The 16,833-nt window shown below is 41.3% G+C and overlaps 1 protein-coding gene across 2 annotated transcripts in view; it reads left to right on the top strand.

Moving 5' to 3' along the window:
- The window catches only part of SH3TC1 (SH3 domain and tetratricopeptide repeats 1), a 78,767-nt gene that overhangs the window by 37,949 nt on the left and 23,985 nt on the right, over positions 1-16,833 (top strand). For both annotated transcript variants that reach the window (XM_069744768.1, XM_069744769.1), the window contains 6 exons: positions 4,203-4,346; positions 6,465-6,636; positions 7,744-7,814; positions 8,310-8,508; positions 8,877-9,013; positions 10,595-10,630. In XM_069744768.1, the coding sequence (XP_069600869.1) occupies positions 4,203-4,346; positions 6,465-6,636; positions 7,744-7,814; positions 8,310-8,508; positions 8,877-9,013; positions 10,595-10,630 (759 nt within the window). The remainder of the gene's footprint in view (positions 1-4,202; positions 4,347-6,464; positions 6,637-7,743; positions 7,815-8,309; positions 8,509-8,876; positions 9,014-10,594; positions 10,631-16,833) is intronic.

Below are 16,833 nucleotides of genomic sequence, written 5' to 3'. Positions count from 1 at the left end.
TCTATTGTGGCTCCAACTAAAAAAACATATATATTTTGAGGTTTTTCTTTGCTGAATTACTGTGTACACTCCTCAACATTGAAATTGCCACACAAAGAAGGAAAAGTCGTGGAATTATGGAAATTACAGGATGGATAGATATGTTAAAGACATGCAAATGATGAAAAAATGGAGCATAGTTTTCAAAACATCTCGAGCACAGAAATCCCCGCACTTATACACCTTAGCTGATATCAGATGATTGTAGGAGGAATGTTTTGCTACTCCCAATGAACTTGGGAAAATCATCAAGAGCCGCTATTGGCAGCTCCCTGTGCAATTGCCGACCAATAACATCCCAGGTGTGCTCGATGGAGGACAACTTCAGAGACACTGCAGGCAATGGTGGCACATTTAGACCACGCAGGTTGCTCATAGTAGCAAGAGCAACATGTGACCTGACAGCTCCAGGGACACTTTAGAGAAATGGTCGTACTACTAGTTCCATGATTGATCCATTCTGTACTGCAGTTGAAATTAGACGTCACATACCAAGCATTAGACTTAAAGCAGTATCTACTCAAACACAAAGAAACCATTAGTACTACATTGGGCTATGAACAAGACGTCCAGGTTCAGATGTTCAAAGGCTATCATGGTGCACGGATTGAAGACTTATCTTCTTTATTGATGAGTCCTGCTTTTGTATTGGATGCAATGATAGCCACATATTGATCTGGAGACCATGAGGGTAACACAATGATTAAGCCTTCACAAGAGAACATCATACCAGTCGTACTCATGGGATTATGGTGTGGGGCGGCATAATGTACAGTAGCCAGACACCCCTAGTCTTCATTCCAGGTTCACTGACAAATCTGCATTATATTGACTGAGTGATGGAACTAGTGATACAGCCATTTCTACAAAGTGCCCTAGAAGTTGTTTTTTACACCACCAGGCCACATGTTTCTCATTCTACTATGAGCAGTCTACAAGCCTCAATGTGCTGTCATGGCCTGCAGCGTCTCCAGGCTTGTCTCCCCATCAAGCATATCTGGGACATCATTGGTTGGCAATTGCAAAGGAGCTGCCAGAAGCAGATTATTTGCCCAAATGAATTCTGCATGGCAGAACATCTTTCACATAACCATTAGTAGCCTCATTTATACAGACGAAGCGTGTAAAAGTGTGGCGCTCATACTGAATAAATCAAGATGCTTTGAAAATGCAGTTTCCATGTTTTCATCATTTGCATATCATTAACATTTCTATCCATCCTGTGATTTCCATAATTCCACAACTTTTCCATCTTTGAGTTGCAATTTCAGTGTTGAGGAATGTACACTGCTCCAAAAAAATAAAGGGAACACTAAAATCCCACGTCCTAGATATCACTGAATGAAATATTCCAGTTGTAAATCTTTACTCATTATATAGTGGAATGTGTTGAGAACAATAAAACCTAAAAATGATCAATGTAAATCACAACAAATATTCCATGTAGGTCTGGATTTGGAAATGATGCTTAAAAACAAAGTGGAAATTGAAATTTCAGGCTGATCCAACTTCAGTGGAAATGCCTCAAGACAAAGAAATGATTCTCAGTAGTGTGTGTGCCTGTATTACCTCCCTACAATGCCTGGGCATGCTCCTGATGAGGCGGCGTATGGTCTCCAGAGGGATCTCCTCCCAGACCTGGACTAAAGCATTCGCCAACTCCTGGACAGTCTGTGGTGCAACGTGACTGGTGGATGGAGCGAGACATGATGTCCCAGATCTGTTCAATTGGATTCAAGTCTGGGGAATGGGCGGGCCAGTTCATAGCTTCAATGCCTTCATCTGACACATTCCAGCCACATGAGGTCCTGCATGAGGAACCCAGGGCCCACTGCACCAGCATATGATCTCAGAAGGGATCTGAGGATCTCATCTTGGTAACTAATGACAGTCAGGCTACCTCTGGCAAGCATATGGAGGGCTGTGCGGCCTTCCAAAGAAATGCAACCCCACACCATTACTGCCCATTATTTACCCACTGCCAAACCGGTCATGCTGAAGGATGTTGCAGGCAGCAGATCGCTCTCCATAGTGTCTCCACACTATGTCACGTCTGTCACATGTGCTCAGTGTGAACCTGCTTTCATCTGTGAAGAGCACAGGGTGCCAGTAGCGAAATTGCCAATCCTGGTGTTCTGTGGCAAATGCCAAGCATCCTGCACGGTGTTAGGCTGTGAGCACAACCCCCATCTGTGGACATCGGGCACTCAGACCATCCTCATGGAGTCAGTTTCTAACCGTTTGTGCAGACACATGCACATTTGTGGCCTGCTGGAGGTCATTTTGCAGGGCTCTGGCAGTGCTCCTCCTGTTCCTCCTTGCGCAAAGGCTTTTTTACGGCCCCCTTCACATCTCTTGGTGTACTGGCCTGTCTCCTGGTAGCGCCTCCAGCCTCTGTACACTACGCTGACAGACACAGCAAACCTTCTTGCCACAGCTCGCATTGATGCGCCATCCTGGATGAGCTGCACTACCTGAGGCACTTGTGTGGGTTGTAGAGTCCGTCTCATCCTACCACGAGTGTGAAAGCACAACCAACATTCAAAAGTGACCAAAACATCAGCCAGAAAGCATTGGTACTGAGATGCGGCCTGTGGTCCCCACCTGCAGAACCACTCCTTTATTGAGCGTGTCTTGATAATTGCCAATAATTTCCATCTGTTGTCTATTCCATTTGCACAACAGCATGTGAAATTGATTGTCAAACAGTGTTGCTTCCTAAGTGGACAGTTTGATTACACAGAAGTTTGATTTACTTGGAGTTATATTCTGTTGTTTAAGTGTTCCCTTTATTTTTTTGAGCAGTGTATATAAGTCCAACAAGAAAAATTTGTGCCTTGACGCATGATAAATTAAAAAATATATTTTTCTGTAAGAAATATTGCATCTTCTAATATTGAGTTCACCATATCATTTTTCTTAAAGTGGTTATTCGGAAACAATAATTCTCATCATCTACAGAGTAGATGATAAATATATGATCGTTGTGGGTCTAGCTGCTTATACCTCACCAGTCCTGAAAACAGGTGGCCCAAGGCTATCTGCATGAATGGAGTGGTAGTGAGCATGTGCAATTACCTCTCCTATAGACAGTGATAGAGCTGTGATTGCACATGCTCATTACCGATTAGTTCACAAGGGAGTTTGGGAGCCCTGTTCTAATGGCTATTGCCCGACTCAGTGGTTAGACACCCAGTGATCATACATTTATCATTTATCTTGTGGATATACATAATACATATAATATATGACGTTAAGTACTTATACACTTACTGTATTAGCGTCGGTTTCATAGAATTCCAATGACCGAAGCTTATTGTGTACTTCCCAAAGAATCCAAAAGTAAGAATCAAGATAATACTGAAATACAATAGTAACTTTTTTATTCTTACACTTGTGCCAAATTTATAAAATTTGTGCACTTGCTACCTTTCTAAGCTTGTTAAATGTGGTTTTAGATATGCACATTAGTTTTTCGCACCTTTAAAAACATTCTCCCTTTTACTAAACTTGTCATATTTTCTTTTCTGGCTTCCATAAAATGCACCATTCAATTTTTGCTTTTTGCATTATTTTTGTTTGGCAGCACAGAACAAAAATGTTCATTTCTCACATCACTCCAAATCCCCAAATGGAGCCCAAAATCTAATTTCTCTATTTCATACACACTAGGGCTGATTTTATAGGAAGTCAATAACTCAAGTCATCGCTATGTTTTTTGAAGTGTGGAAAGAAAGCAGAGAACCCCAATTAGATCCATGGAAACAGGCAACATCATACAATTTTTATGCAGCTTTTGACCTTGTTGGACTTGGACCCAGTGTCGCAAAACAATAGCGCCAACCTATAGATCACCAAGGTGCACTAATGTATAATATTGTTGTGTAGCCGAGTGGGTCAGTGGTTAGCACTGATGCTTTGCAGAACTGGGATCCTGGGTTCAAATCCCAGCAAGACGTTTGCATGTTCTCCCTGTGCTTGCTCTGGTTCTCTGGTTTCCTCCCACACTCCACAGACATACTGATAAAGAGTTTAGATTGTGAGCCCCAATGGGGACAGTGATGACAATATCTGTAAAATGCTATGGAATATGATGGTGCTATATAAGTAAGCATAATATATTATATTACAATCATAGTAAAGCTGCTCGTTTTTCCTTACAGGATTCCTGGATCACTGCATGGAGAACATATTTTTAGACCAGTCTTTTTGGCTGACTTCTCCAGAAGAAGAAGATGTTGGAATTCAAGTCCTGTTAAATGAAGGGTCACTAAGTCTTATTTACAAAAGCCTTTTAATGGAGGAAGGTTGGTAAGATTTTTCAGGATGTAAACACCTTTGGGGACATTTTTTAATGACTGCATGTGTCACGGCGGTAACTTGCATTCCTCCTCAGTGCCACCCTACTCATCGTGGTCACCGCTCTGCTTCTCCTCGTATCAGGCCGTCTTGCTGGGTTTGCCTCATGCAGCACTCCTCAGCACTGTTGCATCTGCATGTTGTTTCCATTTGGCTTTAGGGGTGTGTGGTCGGTCTCTGCAGCAATTTATTCCTACTGTGTCCTGCAAAGATTAAGTTCCCTGCGCCATGCTGTGTCTATATTAGTCAGCTCCTCCCACCATTCCTTGCTCGAACATTAGTTTCTAGCCTGCTTGCACCTTTTTATGCATTATTCTGTCTCCTGTTATCGATCCGGCCTGTTTACCAGCTTTGTTTGACTTTCCCATAAATGACTTCAGCTTTGTATTGTGTACTCTTGCTGCCTGCTCCGTTCCTTGGACCGTCCAACTATGCTTGTGTCTCGCTGCCCTCTACCTTATGCCCATGCTTCTGACCATTGGCTCAGCTGCTGCAGTCCCGCAGTCTGCCCTAGATTGGTACCTGTTGTCTACGAGCAGCCCAGCCTTTCTTCACCATTAGAGGCCCTTGTGAAGACCCAGTAGACACTTTATTATGCCCCTCCATGGTAATCCCGGCCCTTTTGTAGTCACTCGAGAATTTTTACCTCCTCAGGAACCTGGTGCCAACTGGTGATAATTTCCTCTTTTTGTTATATTGTAAATTTTGCTAATAAAACTAATTTGAGATGGGGGGGAATAATTTTGATTGTAATTGTACAAAGATAAGCACATTTATAAATAGACTCCATTAAAAATGTTCTACCATTTTGCAGCTTTAGGATGTCTGTATGTCCGTTATGAAGCTGAATGCTTTTGCACAAATGTTACAAATCTATCAATGCTTCAGCTTCTGATGACTTTCTGCTTTACCATGCCTTAGAAATACCAGCAGGATGGGGTTGGATTTGTATAATGATCTGCTGTGGATGAGGGTTAAAGTATAGGTAATAGGTAATGACAATAGAGGAAAGCACATGAAGAGGAAATATGTGCAGGATGGAAGCTGTGCTGGTTATACAAGTTAATCAAGACTGCAGCAATCTGGATTCACACAGACTTCATCCAGCCTAAATTACCGGGAGAGACGCTCCCATCAGAGAAGAAAACTGAAACTTGATTTCAAAGATGTTTATAGCCTTTAAAGGTCAATGCAATGCTCTCTATAGAATTTGCACATTATAGAACCAGAAACACATGGGCTACTTGCACATTGAACAAGTCTGTAGGAACACGTTCACACCACCAAGAAACTTGAAGACACAAAAGAGCACAGTGAGGTAAAAAATACTCTGTTGTAAAAAAAAATCACAGTAATAAGCAAATGCTAGTCAAAAGATGGAAAAAAAACTGGGTATTTAGTGGATACGTTTTTTTGCAAAAAAATGTATACTAAGCTGCTCCACCAATTGTCAAGGTATACCCATATAGAGCAGTCCTACCTAATGTATATAATCCCTATCTGATTTATTTAAAAACCTGATCATCTGTATAGTACCTGTATAAGCAGGGATCAGAGAGGGAATATCCATGTGGACCTGCTAGATGGAACAGCTTTAGTGCAAATGACCCACAATTGGTCTGCCAAGGAAGCTGATGCTGAGAACGAATATTTTAGGGCCCTTATAAATTATTCAATCTACCAATAAATAAGCATTTTTATAAATTGTTGGTCAATCAGTAGAATGTTTAAATGGCCAATGATCGGTGCTGAACATTCGGCAGATCATCAGCCATTGTAAATGGGCCTTAGGGTGAGTGATCTCTGTAATTATCCGGGTGGACGTTTTCCTCTCGACCTCTTTCTTGTCTCCTGCACTTTTGTGTGATCTGCCAATAGAAGTGCAGGAACGAAAGTAATAACTAGTTTGTATTTGTTTCACTTCTCAGGGGCATACAAAATTAGGAACTTTTTTTCTTTCACGCAAGCACTAATTACTATTAAACCAACCAATATAGGCAAGAATTATAATGTAGATGTGTAGAAAAAGTGATCTGACATTGCATAATAAACCTCTCGTTACATAGGGATGTACTTTGTCCTCTCTTCTGACAACTCTATACAGCAGGCTGTGGTTGTCGATGGTGCTGTGCAGATAATTCAGACCGGTGTTGCTGCTGATGGTCCAAGTACGGCTGGGACAGAGACGGATCCATTGAGCCCAAGGACTGTCACTAAGCCACTTTGTCCATTCCATCAGTAGGTAGCTGCTTTTTTCATTCATTCATGTTATTCTAAAATATTCATAAATGTTGAAATCCACCCATCTATACTGTTTAATTGAGTTACAATTATACAAAGCACGTTATGCAGGGGTGTATCTGGGGGTTAACAGGGTTACTGGCTCCTCGGGGGTGGGGTATGTTGTGAATTCTGTTGTCGGGCTCCCTCCTGTGGTCATGAATGGTACTTCGGCTGGTTCTGTCCATGGACTTCCTCTGGTGGGTGTTTCTGAGTTTCCTTCCACAGGTGACGAGGTTAATTCGTTAGCTGGCTGCTCTATTTAACTCCACTTAGATCTTTGCTCCATGCCACCTGTCAATGTTCCAGTATTGGTCTAGTTCTCTCCTGGATCGTTCTTGTGACCTGTCTTCCCAGCAGAAGCTAAGTTCCAGCTTGTATTTCTTTGGTTTGCTATTTTTCTGTCCAACTTGCTATTTTTATTGTTGTCTTGCTTGCTGGAAGCTCTGGGACGCAGAGGGAGCGCCTCCGCACCGTGTCGGTGCGGAGGGTCTTTTTTGCGCCCTCTGCGTGGTCTTTTTGTAGGTTTTTGTGCTAGCCGCAAACTAACCTTTCCTATCCTCGGTCTGTTCAGTTAGTCGGGCCTCACTTTGCTAAATCTATTTCATCTCTGTGTTTGTATTTTCATCTTTACTCACAGTCATTATATGTGGGGGGCTGCCTTTTCCTTTGGGGAATTTCTCTGAGGCAAGGTAGGCTTTATTTTTCTATCTTCAGGGCTAGCTAGTTCCTTAGGCTGTGCCGAGTTGCATAGGGAGCGTTAGGCGAAATCCACGGCTATTTCTAGTGTGTTTGATAGGATTAGGGATTGCGGTCAGCAGAGTTCCCACGTCCCAGAGCTCGTCCTTTATTATCAGTAACTATCAGGTCATTTCGTGTGCTCTTAACCACCAGGTCCATTATTGTCCTGACCACCAGGTCATAACAGGGGTAGTTACGTATGTGCCACTTAGTCTTGGATTGCTTATTTAGATACAAGGCTAATCTTATAAATTTAACCTCATGGTAAAGCAAAGCTTAGTTAAGGCAATGACTTTGAAGCTCTTTTTTTGATAATTTTTTTAGGTGGTTCCTGAAAGCAAATGTAAATTCTGACCTAATGGACAAAGCTGATTCTGGGTCAGGAAATCAGATTGGTAAGTTGATAGAATGTGACCTTTGTCCGAATAGCTGCTTATTGTAATTGACTTAACGCTAATGTAGTAAGTTTGCAAATTATTCATTATTCACAGGATAGGGGACATCTTACTGGGAGGATGAGCATGCACACCTCTGCCCCATTCATCGTTTATAGGGCTGTGATATGCTGTCTCCAGCAGTCCCATAGACAGTGAATGGAGGAGCCGTGCGCATGCTTGTCCTCCGCTCCATTCAGATCGGGTGCCATTCTTGGGATCATTGGGAGTTCATAGCAGTCAGTTGTTGATGAAGGTGGTGATGTTGGTTCATAAATTAAAAAAAAAACTGGTGACAGGTTCCTTTTAATAATTATCAAATACCAATTTTCTCCATCACTTTGTTCATTAGGATTGGTTTAAAAAAAACAGTCTTAGGGGCAGCAATTTTTTTTATGTCCATGTCATTAATTTATTATTGAATAATTTAAAGTGATTTTTTTTTCATGTCCTTAGTATACACAGGTTGGGTAGAAGCCATAGTTAATCATGAAAGTGATGCCCCTGATGAGATCGAGTATCAGAGTGGAGACATGGTGGAAATCATCACTACGTATATTGAATGCATGGAGTGGTTTGTGGGAAGAAATGTTACCACTGGAAGTGTTGGATTTGTAAGAACCTGCAATATGAAACCTTATATGTCAGAAAAAGGGTAAGAAAATTGCTAAATTGTTGTTGTTTTTTTTATAACTTAGGTCTTACTGCACCAACATTTGGAAACTGTACTACATCCCATGATCATGCTGTCCTTCCCTACCACAAAAGATGGGAAGCTGAGGGCAAACGATCATCAGGGTGTCTATGAGGAAGAGGGGTGCCCATGTTTGGACCTAAGAGCCACTGTTATATCTACGTGTTGTGGTGATTCGCTCATTAGGAGTGAGATTTATTTTATAATATCACATACACAGTCATTTGTTCTTATTGTTTAGAAATAATAGGGCTCTATAAGAATAGTCCCTTGCATACTGTACATCTGTTTTGCGAATATGGTGAACCTAATGGTGTCTTATTATCCAGACAGAACGGCACATACTTCCCCATAAATGACCGTGGACTGAGCAAAAGCGGTGCAGAAGAAGACTTTGACTTTGAGGCAGCCAAGACTTTATTGCAAAGAATATCCCATTCTGATGTCTGCCACTTGTACAAGCTCGGTAAGCCTTGGAGATGCGGTAATTTGGCGGAGTGCGGCAGATTCTAAGGACATTGTTTTCTTTATAGCCGTGCCATAGGGGGCTGTGTATTGTCCGTCCATGGCGTATAATTATTATTTACTCTTCTCGGCGCCTAAAGATAGACTCAGGCTCATTTTCTCTCCTCATCTTCTTCCAAGAGCCATTTGTGTTTTTGTTCTTCATGTAAGGGCTTGTTTTTTTGCAGGACGAGTTTGAATTTTTTTTCTCTATTTTTTCAATACATTCTATGGTAGAATGAATGGTGGAGTCCAAAACTACCAGTGTGGTGAAATGATGAAAAAAACATAAAGCGCTGATTGTGTAACTAAACACAGATAATAGAAATGCAGGACAGGTATTTATCCGAAATAGATAAACATATTTTGCTCTAATTCAGGTTAAATTCTCTAAAAAAATTTCAACAAGTAAATTAGACGAAGAAAACACACAAGTGGGTGACCAGCCACAGATGAGGACTACTATTCAATGAGAAAAAAAAGTCAAAAAATCTTGGTGCATAATAATCCACAATTGAGTAGACAGATACCTGAAGATCAAAGACTAAATATTCACAATATAATATTCACGCAGGATAGACCCATGTTTCGCACCTGCTTCATCTGGGGTGTAGTAAAGATGACCTCCCAAAAATGAGTCTATGGGTCAGTATGATTATGATGATACTAAACTTGTATTTTTAAAAAAAAAATGGTTAAAAAATATTTTTCTTTTGTTGCCATTTTTTGAGACCCGTAAAAATTTTTTTCCATCAATTGGAGGTGTGTGAGGGCCTGTTTTTTGTGTGGCTAGTTGACTTTTTTAAGCACCATGTGTTGGGATTTATATAATAACACTGTATTGTTTTTCCATTGCATTTTTTGTGGAAAAGGGATGATGACAATAAAAAACGTAAATTCTGGCATTTTGCTTTTTTTTTCGTACAGGTTCAATAACTTTATATTCCGATAGATTGGACTTTTACAAATTCAGCAATTCTAATTTTTTTAAATTATTATTTCTATATTTTTAAACAGGTAATGGGGGGGTATTTGAATTCTGTTTTTTTTTTTCACTTTTTTTTTAGTCCACTTTGGGATCTTGAACCTGAATTTTTTGATCCCCTGTTCTAAATACTGCAATATTGTAGCTTGTAGAGAAAATGATAGTATCCTATAGAACATCGAGAAGGGGTTAAAGTGACTGCATCTAATATTTTTAAGGAAAGATCCAACTGTATCATAACTCGAACATTGGTTTCAGGCATTTACCAATAGTGTTGTTGGAAATGTAAGCAATTTTAATCCTGCCCTGAGGTTCCACCTTTGATTGCTCCTGTCCGGTCCAAAAACTCCCATATGTGGCAAGGGTTTAACTATTCAAACCATCACACTGCTAATTTTCTGGAAAAATCAGGACAGACCCAGTACAGTTGTCATGTATATGAGAAGAGGGAAAGAAAAACTAAAAGATACTATGGGTATTGTATAGGGAGCTATGAAAATTATGGTATATGATGAAATAAAAAAAAACCTGTCTTCTTTCTATTATCTTTTATAACAGACCAGTTTGAGGAATCAGAAATTTGCCAAAATAAAGGTAAGTTTATAAAAGTTAATAATTGAAATAAGTGTAAACACGGCGTAGTTACATGACCCGCTTACGGAGAAATCTGCTCCTTGCAACTCGATGAGTTTAGCTTCTAGCGATTTCAGTGAGCAAAACAAACTTATTTCTCATCTCTCATATCCTCCCTGTCTCACAACCCTAAACAGCTTTTCAACACTTTCAATTCTCTACTCCGTCCCCCAGCACTTCCTCCATCATGACAGAAGATCAGCTCTCCACCCTCCTGTCTAGATTGCATCTCACCACTTGCACGCTTGATCCGCTCCCGTCCCACCTCATCCCTAACCTCGCCACAGTCTTCATCCCAACCCTAACACACCTCTTCAACCTCTCACTCACAACTGATGTCTCATCCTTCAAACATGGCAAGATCACACCCATCCTCAAAAAGCCCTCCCCCGACCCATGTCTAGCTATCGCCCAAGATCTCTTCTCCCTTATGCCTCAAAACTACTGGAACAGCATGTCCATCTTGAACTGTCCTCCCACCTCTCCTCCTGCTCCCTCTTTAACCAGTTACAATCTGGCTTTCGACCTCATCACTCAACTGAAACTGCCCTAACTAAAGTCACCAATGACCTACTCACCGCCAAGAGCAAGCGACACTACTCTGTCCTCCTTCTCCTGGACCTGTCTTCTGCCTTTGACACTGTGGACTACTCCCTCCTGCTACAGATTCTCTCATCTCATGGCATCACAGACTTGGCCCTATCCTGGATCTCGTCATATCTAACAGACCGAACTTTCAGTGTCTCCCTCTCCCACACCACCTCCTCACCTCGCTCATTGTCTGTCGGTGTTACTCAAGGCTCAGTTCTAGGACCCCTACTCTTCTCCATCTACACCTTCGGCCTGGGACAGCTCACACACCAGAGTTTGCAGTATCATCTCTATGTCGATGACACGTAGATCTACCTATCCGGACCTGACCTCACGTCCTTACTCACCAAAATCCCACACTGTCTGTCTGCTATCTTGGCCTTCTTTTCTGCTTGATTTCTAAAACTGAACATGGACAAAACAGAATTCATCATCTTTCCCCATCTCACTCTTCCCCTCCACCAGACCTATCCATCAAGATCAATGGCTGCTCATTTTCCCCAGTCCCCTATGCTTGGTGCCTCGGGGTGATCCTCGACTCTGCCCTCTCTTTCAAGACCCATATCCAAGCCCTTGCCTCCTCCTGCCATCTCAAACTCAAAAATATTTCCTGGATTCGCGTTCCTTGAAAACGAAACCACAAAAATACTAGTGCACGCCCTTATCATCTCCCGCCTTGACTACTGCAACCTCCTACTCTCTGTCCTCCCCTCTGGCACCACTTCAATCCATCCTACACTCTGCTGCCCGGCTAAACTACCTGTCTCCCCGCTATTCCCCAGCCTCTCCCCTATGTCAAGCCCTTCACTAGCTTCCTATAGTCCAGAGACTCCAGTTCAAAACCCTTACTATGACATACAAAGCCATCCACAAGTCTCCTCCATACATCTGTGACATGGTCTCCTGGTACTTACATACATGCAACCTTTGATCCTCACAAGATCTCCTTCTCTTCTCCCCTCTTATCTCTTCTTCCGACAACTGCATGCAAGACTTCTCCCATGCTTCCCCAATACTCTGGAACTCTCTACCCCAACACATCAATCTCCCGCCTACCATAGAAACCTTCAAAAAGAACCAGAAGACCCACCTCTTCCAACAAGCCTACAGCCTGCAGTGATCCTCAACCAACTGAACTGCTGCACAACCAGCTCTACCCTCTCCTAGTGTATCCTCACCCATCCCCTACAGGGTCCTCACTCTTTCTGTACCTGTTAATGCTTTGTTTTTTTTTGCTCATGTTTATTGTATTTGTCTATACTTGCCCCCTTTTCACATGTAAAGCGCCATGGAATAAATGGTGCTATAAAAATGTATAATAATAATAATAATGATCCATTTGTAGAAGCCATACTTTTTCAACTTCAGTTTTTTTTACAGGTGATGTTATGTTTGCATCAAAAATTTGTTGAAATTTAATTGCATCCATTCTTCCCTCTACCCATGAAATGTTTTCCATGCCATTGGCTGCAATACAACCCCAAAGCATGATTGATCCACCCCTATGCTTAATGGTTGTCAAGATGTTCTTTTCCTGAAATTCTGTGCCCTTTTTCTCCACACATAACATACCACATTGTGGCCAAAGAGTTCTATTTTAACCTCAGCTGTCTTGTTTCCAAAATGCATCAGGCTTGTTTAGATGTTCTTTTGCATACTTCTGACTCTGAATTTCATGGTAAGGATGCAGGGGAGGTTTTCTTCTGATGACTTTTCCATGAAGGCCATATTTGTGCAGGTGTCTCTAAACAGTAGAACAATGTACCACTTCTCCAGAGTCTGTTAAATCTTTCTGAAAGTATTTTGCAGTCAAGCGAGGGTTCTGACAATCCCAAGAGCAGCTCTCACTGAAATTTTGCTTAGTCTTCCAGACCTTATCTTGGCCTCTACTGATCCTGTTAACTGCCATTGCAAATGCAGAGCATGTGAAACAAACAAAGAGAATTAGAGCTGCTAACACAGGAAGAGAGATATGATGTCACACTCATCACTGAAACTTAGTGGGATGATACACATGATTGTAATACAAACCTTGAAGCCTACAACTTATTTATTAGAAACAGGATTAACAAGAGGGGAGGAGTTGTTGCATTGTAAGTTAGGAAAGTGTATACCTCCACAGATATCCAAGCTTCAGAGAATGGTAGCTCTATAGAAACTGTTTGGTTAAGAATACAAGGGGAGAAGAACAGAAAGGACACTATTGTAGGTGTTTATAGGCAACCTGGACAGACTAAAGTTATGGATGAACTTTATACATCAGTAACGATGCAGATATTTGTTGGGAATCTTTCTCAGGCAAAAGAATTGGGTCCAGAAAATTCTTATCTTCTCTGACAACTTTAGCTTTCAAAAGGTAGAGGAGAGAACAAGAGGATCTGCCAACTTAAATCTAATTCTTTACTAACAGGGAGGAATTGGCTGAGGAAAACCCGCAAGGACTCAGACTTTAAGGTCGGACTTCAAAAATTCAGATTTTAATAGGCTCAGAAAGAGGATAGGAAAGGTCCAATGGTTGGATGTTCTAAAAGACAGAAATGTCCAAGAAGGATGGGAGATTTTGCTAAATGAAATTCTCACTGCACAATCAGTAGCAATCCCAAAAAATGATGCATTGGAAGCATTTAAAGAGACCAGGATGAACACAGAAGTTAAACACTTGCTAAAAAGAAAAAAAAAGAAATGTGTATCAAATGGAAACGGGGATATCGCTTTAGAAGAATATAATGTTGTCTGTAGAGAATGTAGGACAAGCGGTAGAAGAACTAAAGCCAGTAATGAAATGAGGCTTGCAAGAGAGACCAAAAGCAATAAAAAAGATTTTCGAAGTATGTCAAATCAAAAGAAAAGTCAAAGATGTTATAGCATTTTTACAGGATAAAAAGGATGAGGTGGTCAAAAACGATGTTGAGAAGGTGGAAATTTTAAATTCCTATTTTGCATCTGTGTTCTCTAAAAAAGCAACTGCAACATTAACTGATCTTCACTGAGCTATCGAAGGAATAAAATAATCAACACTATCTCCTGGTCCAGATGAATTACATCCTAGGGTACGGAAAGAGATAGCAGAGGAAATTGCAAAACCACTTGCCAGAATCTTTGAAACATCTTGGCGACCAGGAGGAGTCCCAGAAGATTGGAGAAGAGGAAATGTTGTACCTATCTTCAAAAAAGGAAAGAAGATGATACCAGGAAATTACAGGCCAGTGAGCCTTACTTCTATACCAGGAAAGATCTTTGAACAAATTATTAACCAGCATGAATGTAAGTACTTCGATAAGAATGCAGTAATTAACCCGAACCATCATGGGTTTTAGCAAACAAGCCATGCCAGACTAATCTAATTTCCTTCTTTGATGGAATCACTGACTGGATGGATCAGGGAAATGCAGTATAGTATATCTTGACTTCAGCAAAGCATTTGATAAAGTATCTGATACTACCCTTATTGAAAATATGACCAAAAATGGGATTGACAAGGCTACGCTTAGGTGGATTCATAACTAACTCCGTGATCGTAGTCAAAGAGAGGTAATAAATTGTTGCACATCCAATTTGAAGAGTGTTTTAAGTGGGGTACCACAAAGCTATGTCCTGGCCCCAGTGTTGTTCAACATTTTTATAAATGATCTACATAAGGGAACTGAAGATAAACTGATCAAAGCTAGGAGGGATAGCTAACAACTAGAAAAACAGAAAAAGGATTCAGAAGGATCAAGATAAGCTTGAACAGCAGCGACTAAGGCTACGGTCACACTAGCGTTCGGCTAGAGTGCGTCGCGCTAGCGTCGGGCGACGCAGCGGCGACGCACGCGTCATGCGCCCCTATGTTTAACATGGGGGACGCATGCGTTTTTGCTTGTTTCGTTTTCCGACACGTGCGTCTTTTTTGACGCTAGCGTCGGACCAAGAAAATGCAACAAGTTGCATTTTTCTTGCGTCCGATTTTCGTCAAAAAACGACGCACGCGTCGAAAAACGCAGCGTTTTTGCGTGCGTTTGCACGCGTTTTTCGCTGCGTTGTGCGTCGCGTCACCGACGCAGCGGCGCACAACGCTAGTGTGAACGTAGCCTAATAGAATAGTGTATAATGTGAACCTGTCAGTAGGATTTTGCTAAGTAACCTACAGACACTGTCGGGTTGGCAGTATTACACTGATTAAAATGATAACTGGGGTGATTCTTGTGTAATCAGTGTCAGAAGTTTGCAGTTAATGAGCTTGCTCATGCTTCGGGGTGGCACTGTAGACAGAGTATTATCTTATTGCTCTATCCTTCTCTAAGCCAGAGTGCTCAAGCAGAGGCCTGCCCAAAGTCCTGTGTCGAGGCACACACATGTTCCTCATCTTAGAGAAAGACTGTTTGTGTGCATTCTCCTTCAATGGAAGGCTTAAAATATAGAATGGACAGACATCGGTCTGAGATGGTTTAGTGAAACTTGCATTGAGCAAGGGGATGGACATGATGATCCTGGAGGTCCCTTCCAATTCTAACATTCTTCGATTCTATGATATATGAATTACATTTTCGAACTGAGAAAAAGGCAACATGAAAATGCCTTGCTGAAATCTTATAGCTTTCTCCTGCTTTGAGGGCCTACACCTTTTTTATTTTCAGAGTGCTGGCAGCTGCTTAGAAGAACCCATGTCTGCTGTTTCTTAGCACAAGGTTAGAGGAGGCTAGGTTTTTATAAAGCTGGGAAATTTGCATCAAATGGCCTTTCCTAACAAGCCATAACCCCAATAGGCTAAAAAAGCTGATCTCCAAGAGTGCCCAAACTTTTGCATCAGCTCAGTTTCCTTTTTGTAATTTTTAAAATGTAAAAATCAGCAACATATTTTTTGCCTAAAATACAAAGGAAATGTGTCATCTTTAACTTTAGCCCTTTTAGAGATCATTTCATCTTTAACTTGCTTAACTGTTCACAATAACAGTCATTTTAACCAGGGGTGCCAAAACATTTACATGCCATTGTATATCCTCTACGAGGTACACATAAAATTGGCCATTTTTATGCGCTAAAAGCTCTCATTTTTCATATTTCTAGTGCAGTAATGCAGTTTAAATTTCGTGTTTTCAAGTTTACATGTTTTGGCGCTGCAGTGTGCTGCCCTATTTATTTAACTATATACGAGTTGGCGACTCTGGGTTCAGCACCTGTTCACACTCAGTCTATGTTTGGATGTGCAGATCAGGTTTTTTGAAATGTATTCTCTAGCCTTCTGATCGTGCACTCCCCGCCTCCTAGCTTCAGGTGTTTTAATTATAGTAGGTCCAATACCCCTCCACAGTGAGAGAGAATTTGAGTCCAAGGAGAGGTTTCACATGTACCCATTCAGATGGAGACGTTTATTCTCGGCGAGGTAGGTTTAGAGTAGGACCTCGTATAAGAGAGATGCCGTAAAGTGGCTACGAGGTACACATAAAATTGGCCATTTTTATGCGCTAAAAGCTCTCATTTTTCATATTTCTAGTGCAGTAATGCAGTTTAAATTTCGTGTTTTCAAGTTTGCATGTTTTGGCGCTGCAGTGTGCTGCCCTATTTATTTAACTATATACGAGTTGGCGACTCTG

The sequence above is a fragment of the Ranitomeya imitator genome, chromosome 1 (assembly GCF_032444005.1).
Source record: "Ranitomeya imitator isolate aRanImi1 chromosome 1, aRanImi1.pri, whole genome shotgun sequence".
Classification (NCBI taxonomy): domain Eukaryota; kingdom Metazoa; phylum Chordata; class Amphibia; order Anura; family Dendrobatidae; genus Ranitomeya; species Ranitomeya imitator.
Note: the sequence above shows the minus strand (reverse complement) of the source record. Positions and strands in the feature narration are given on the sequence as shown.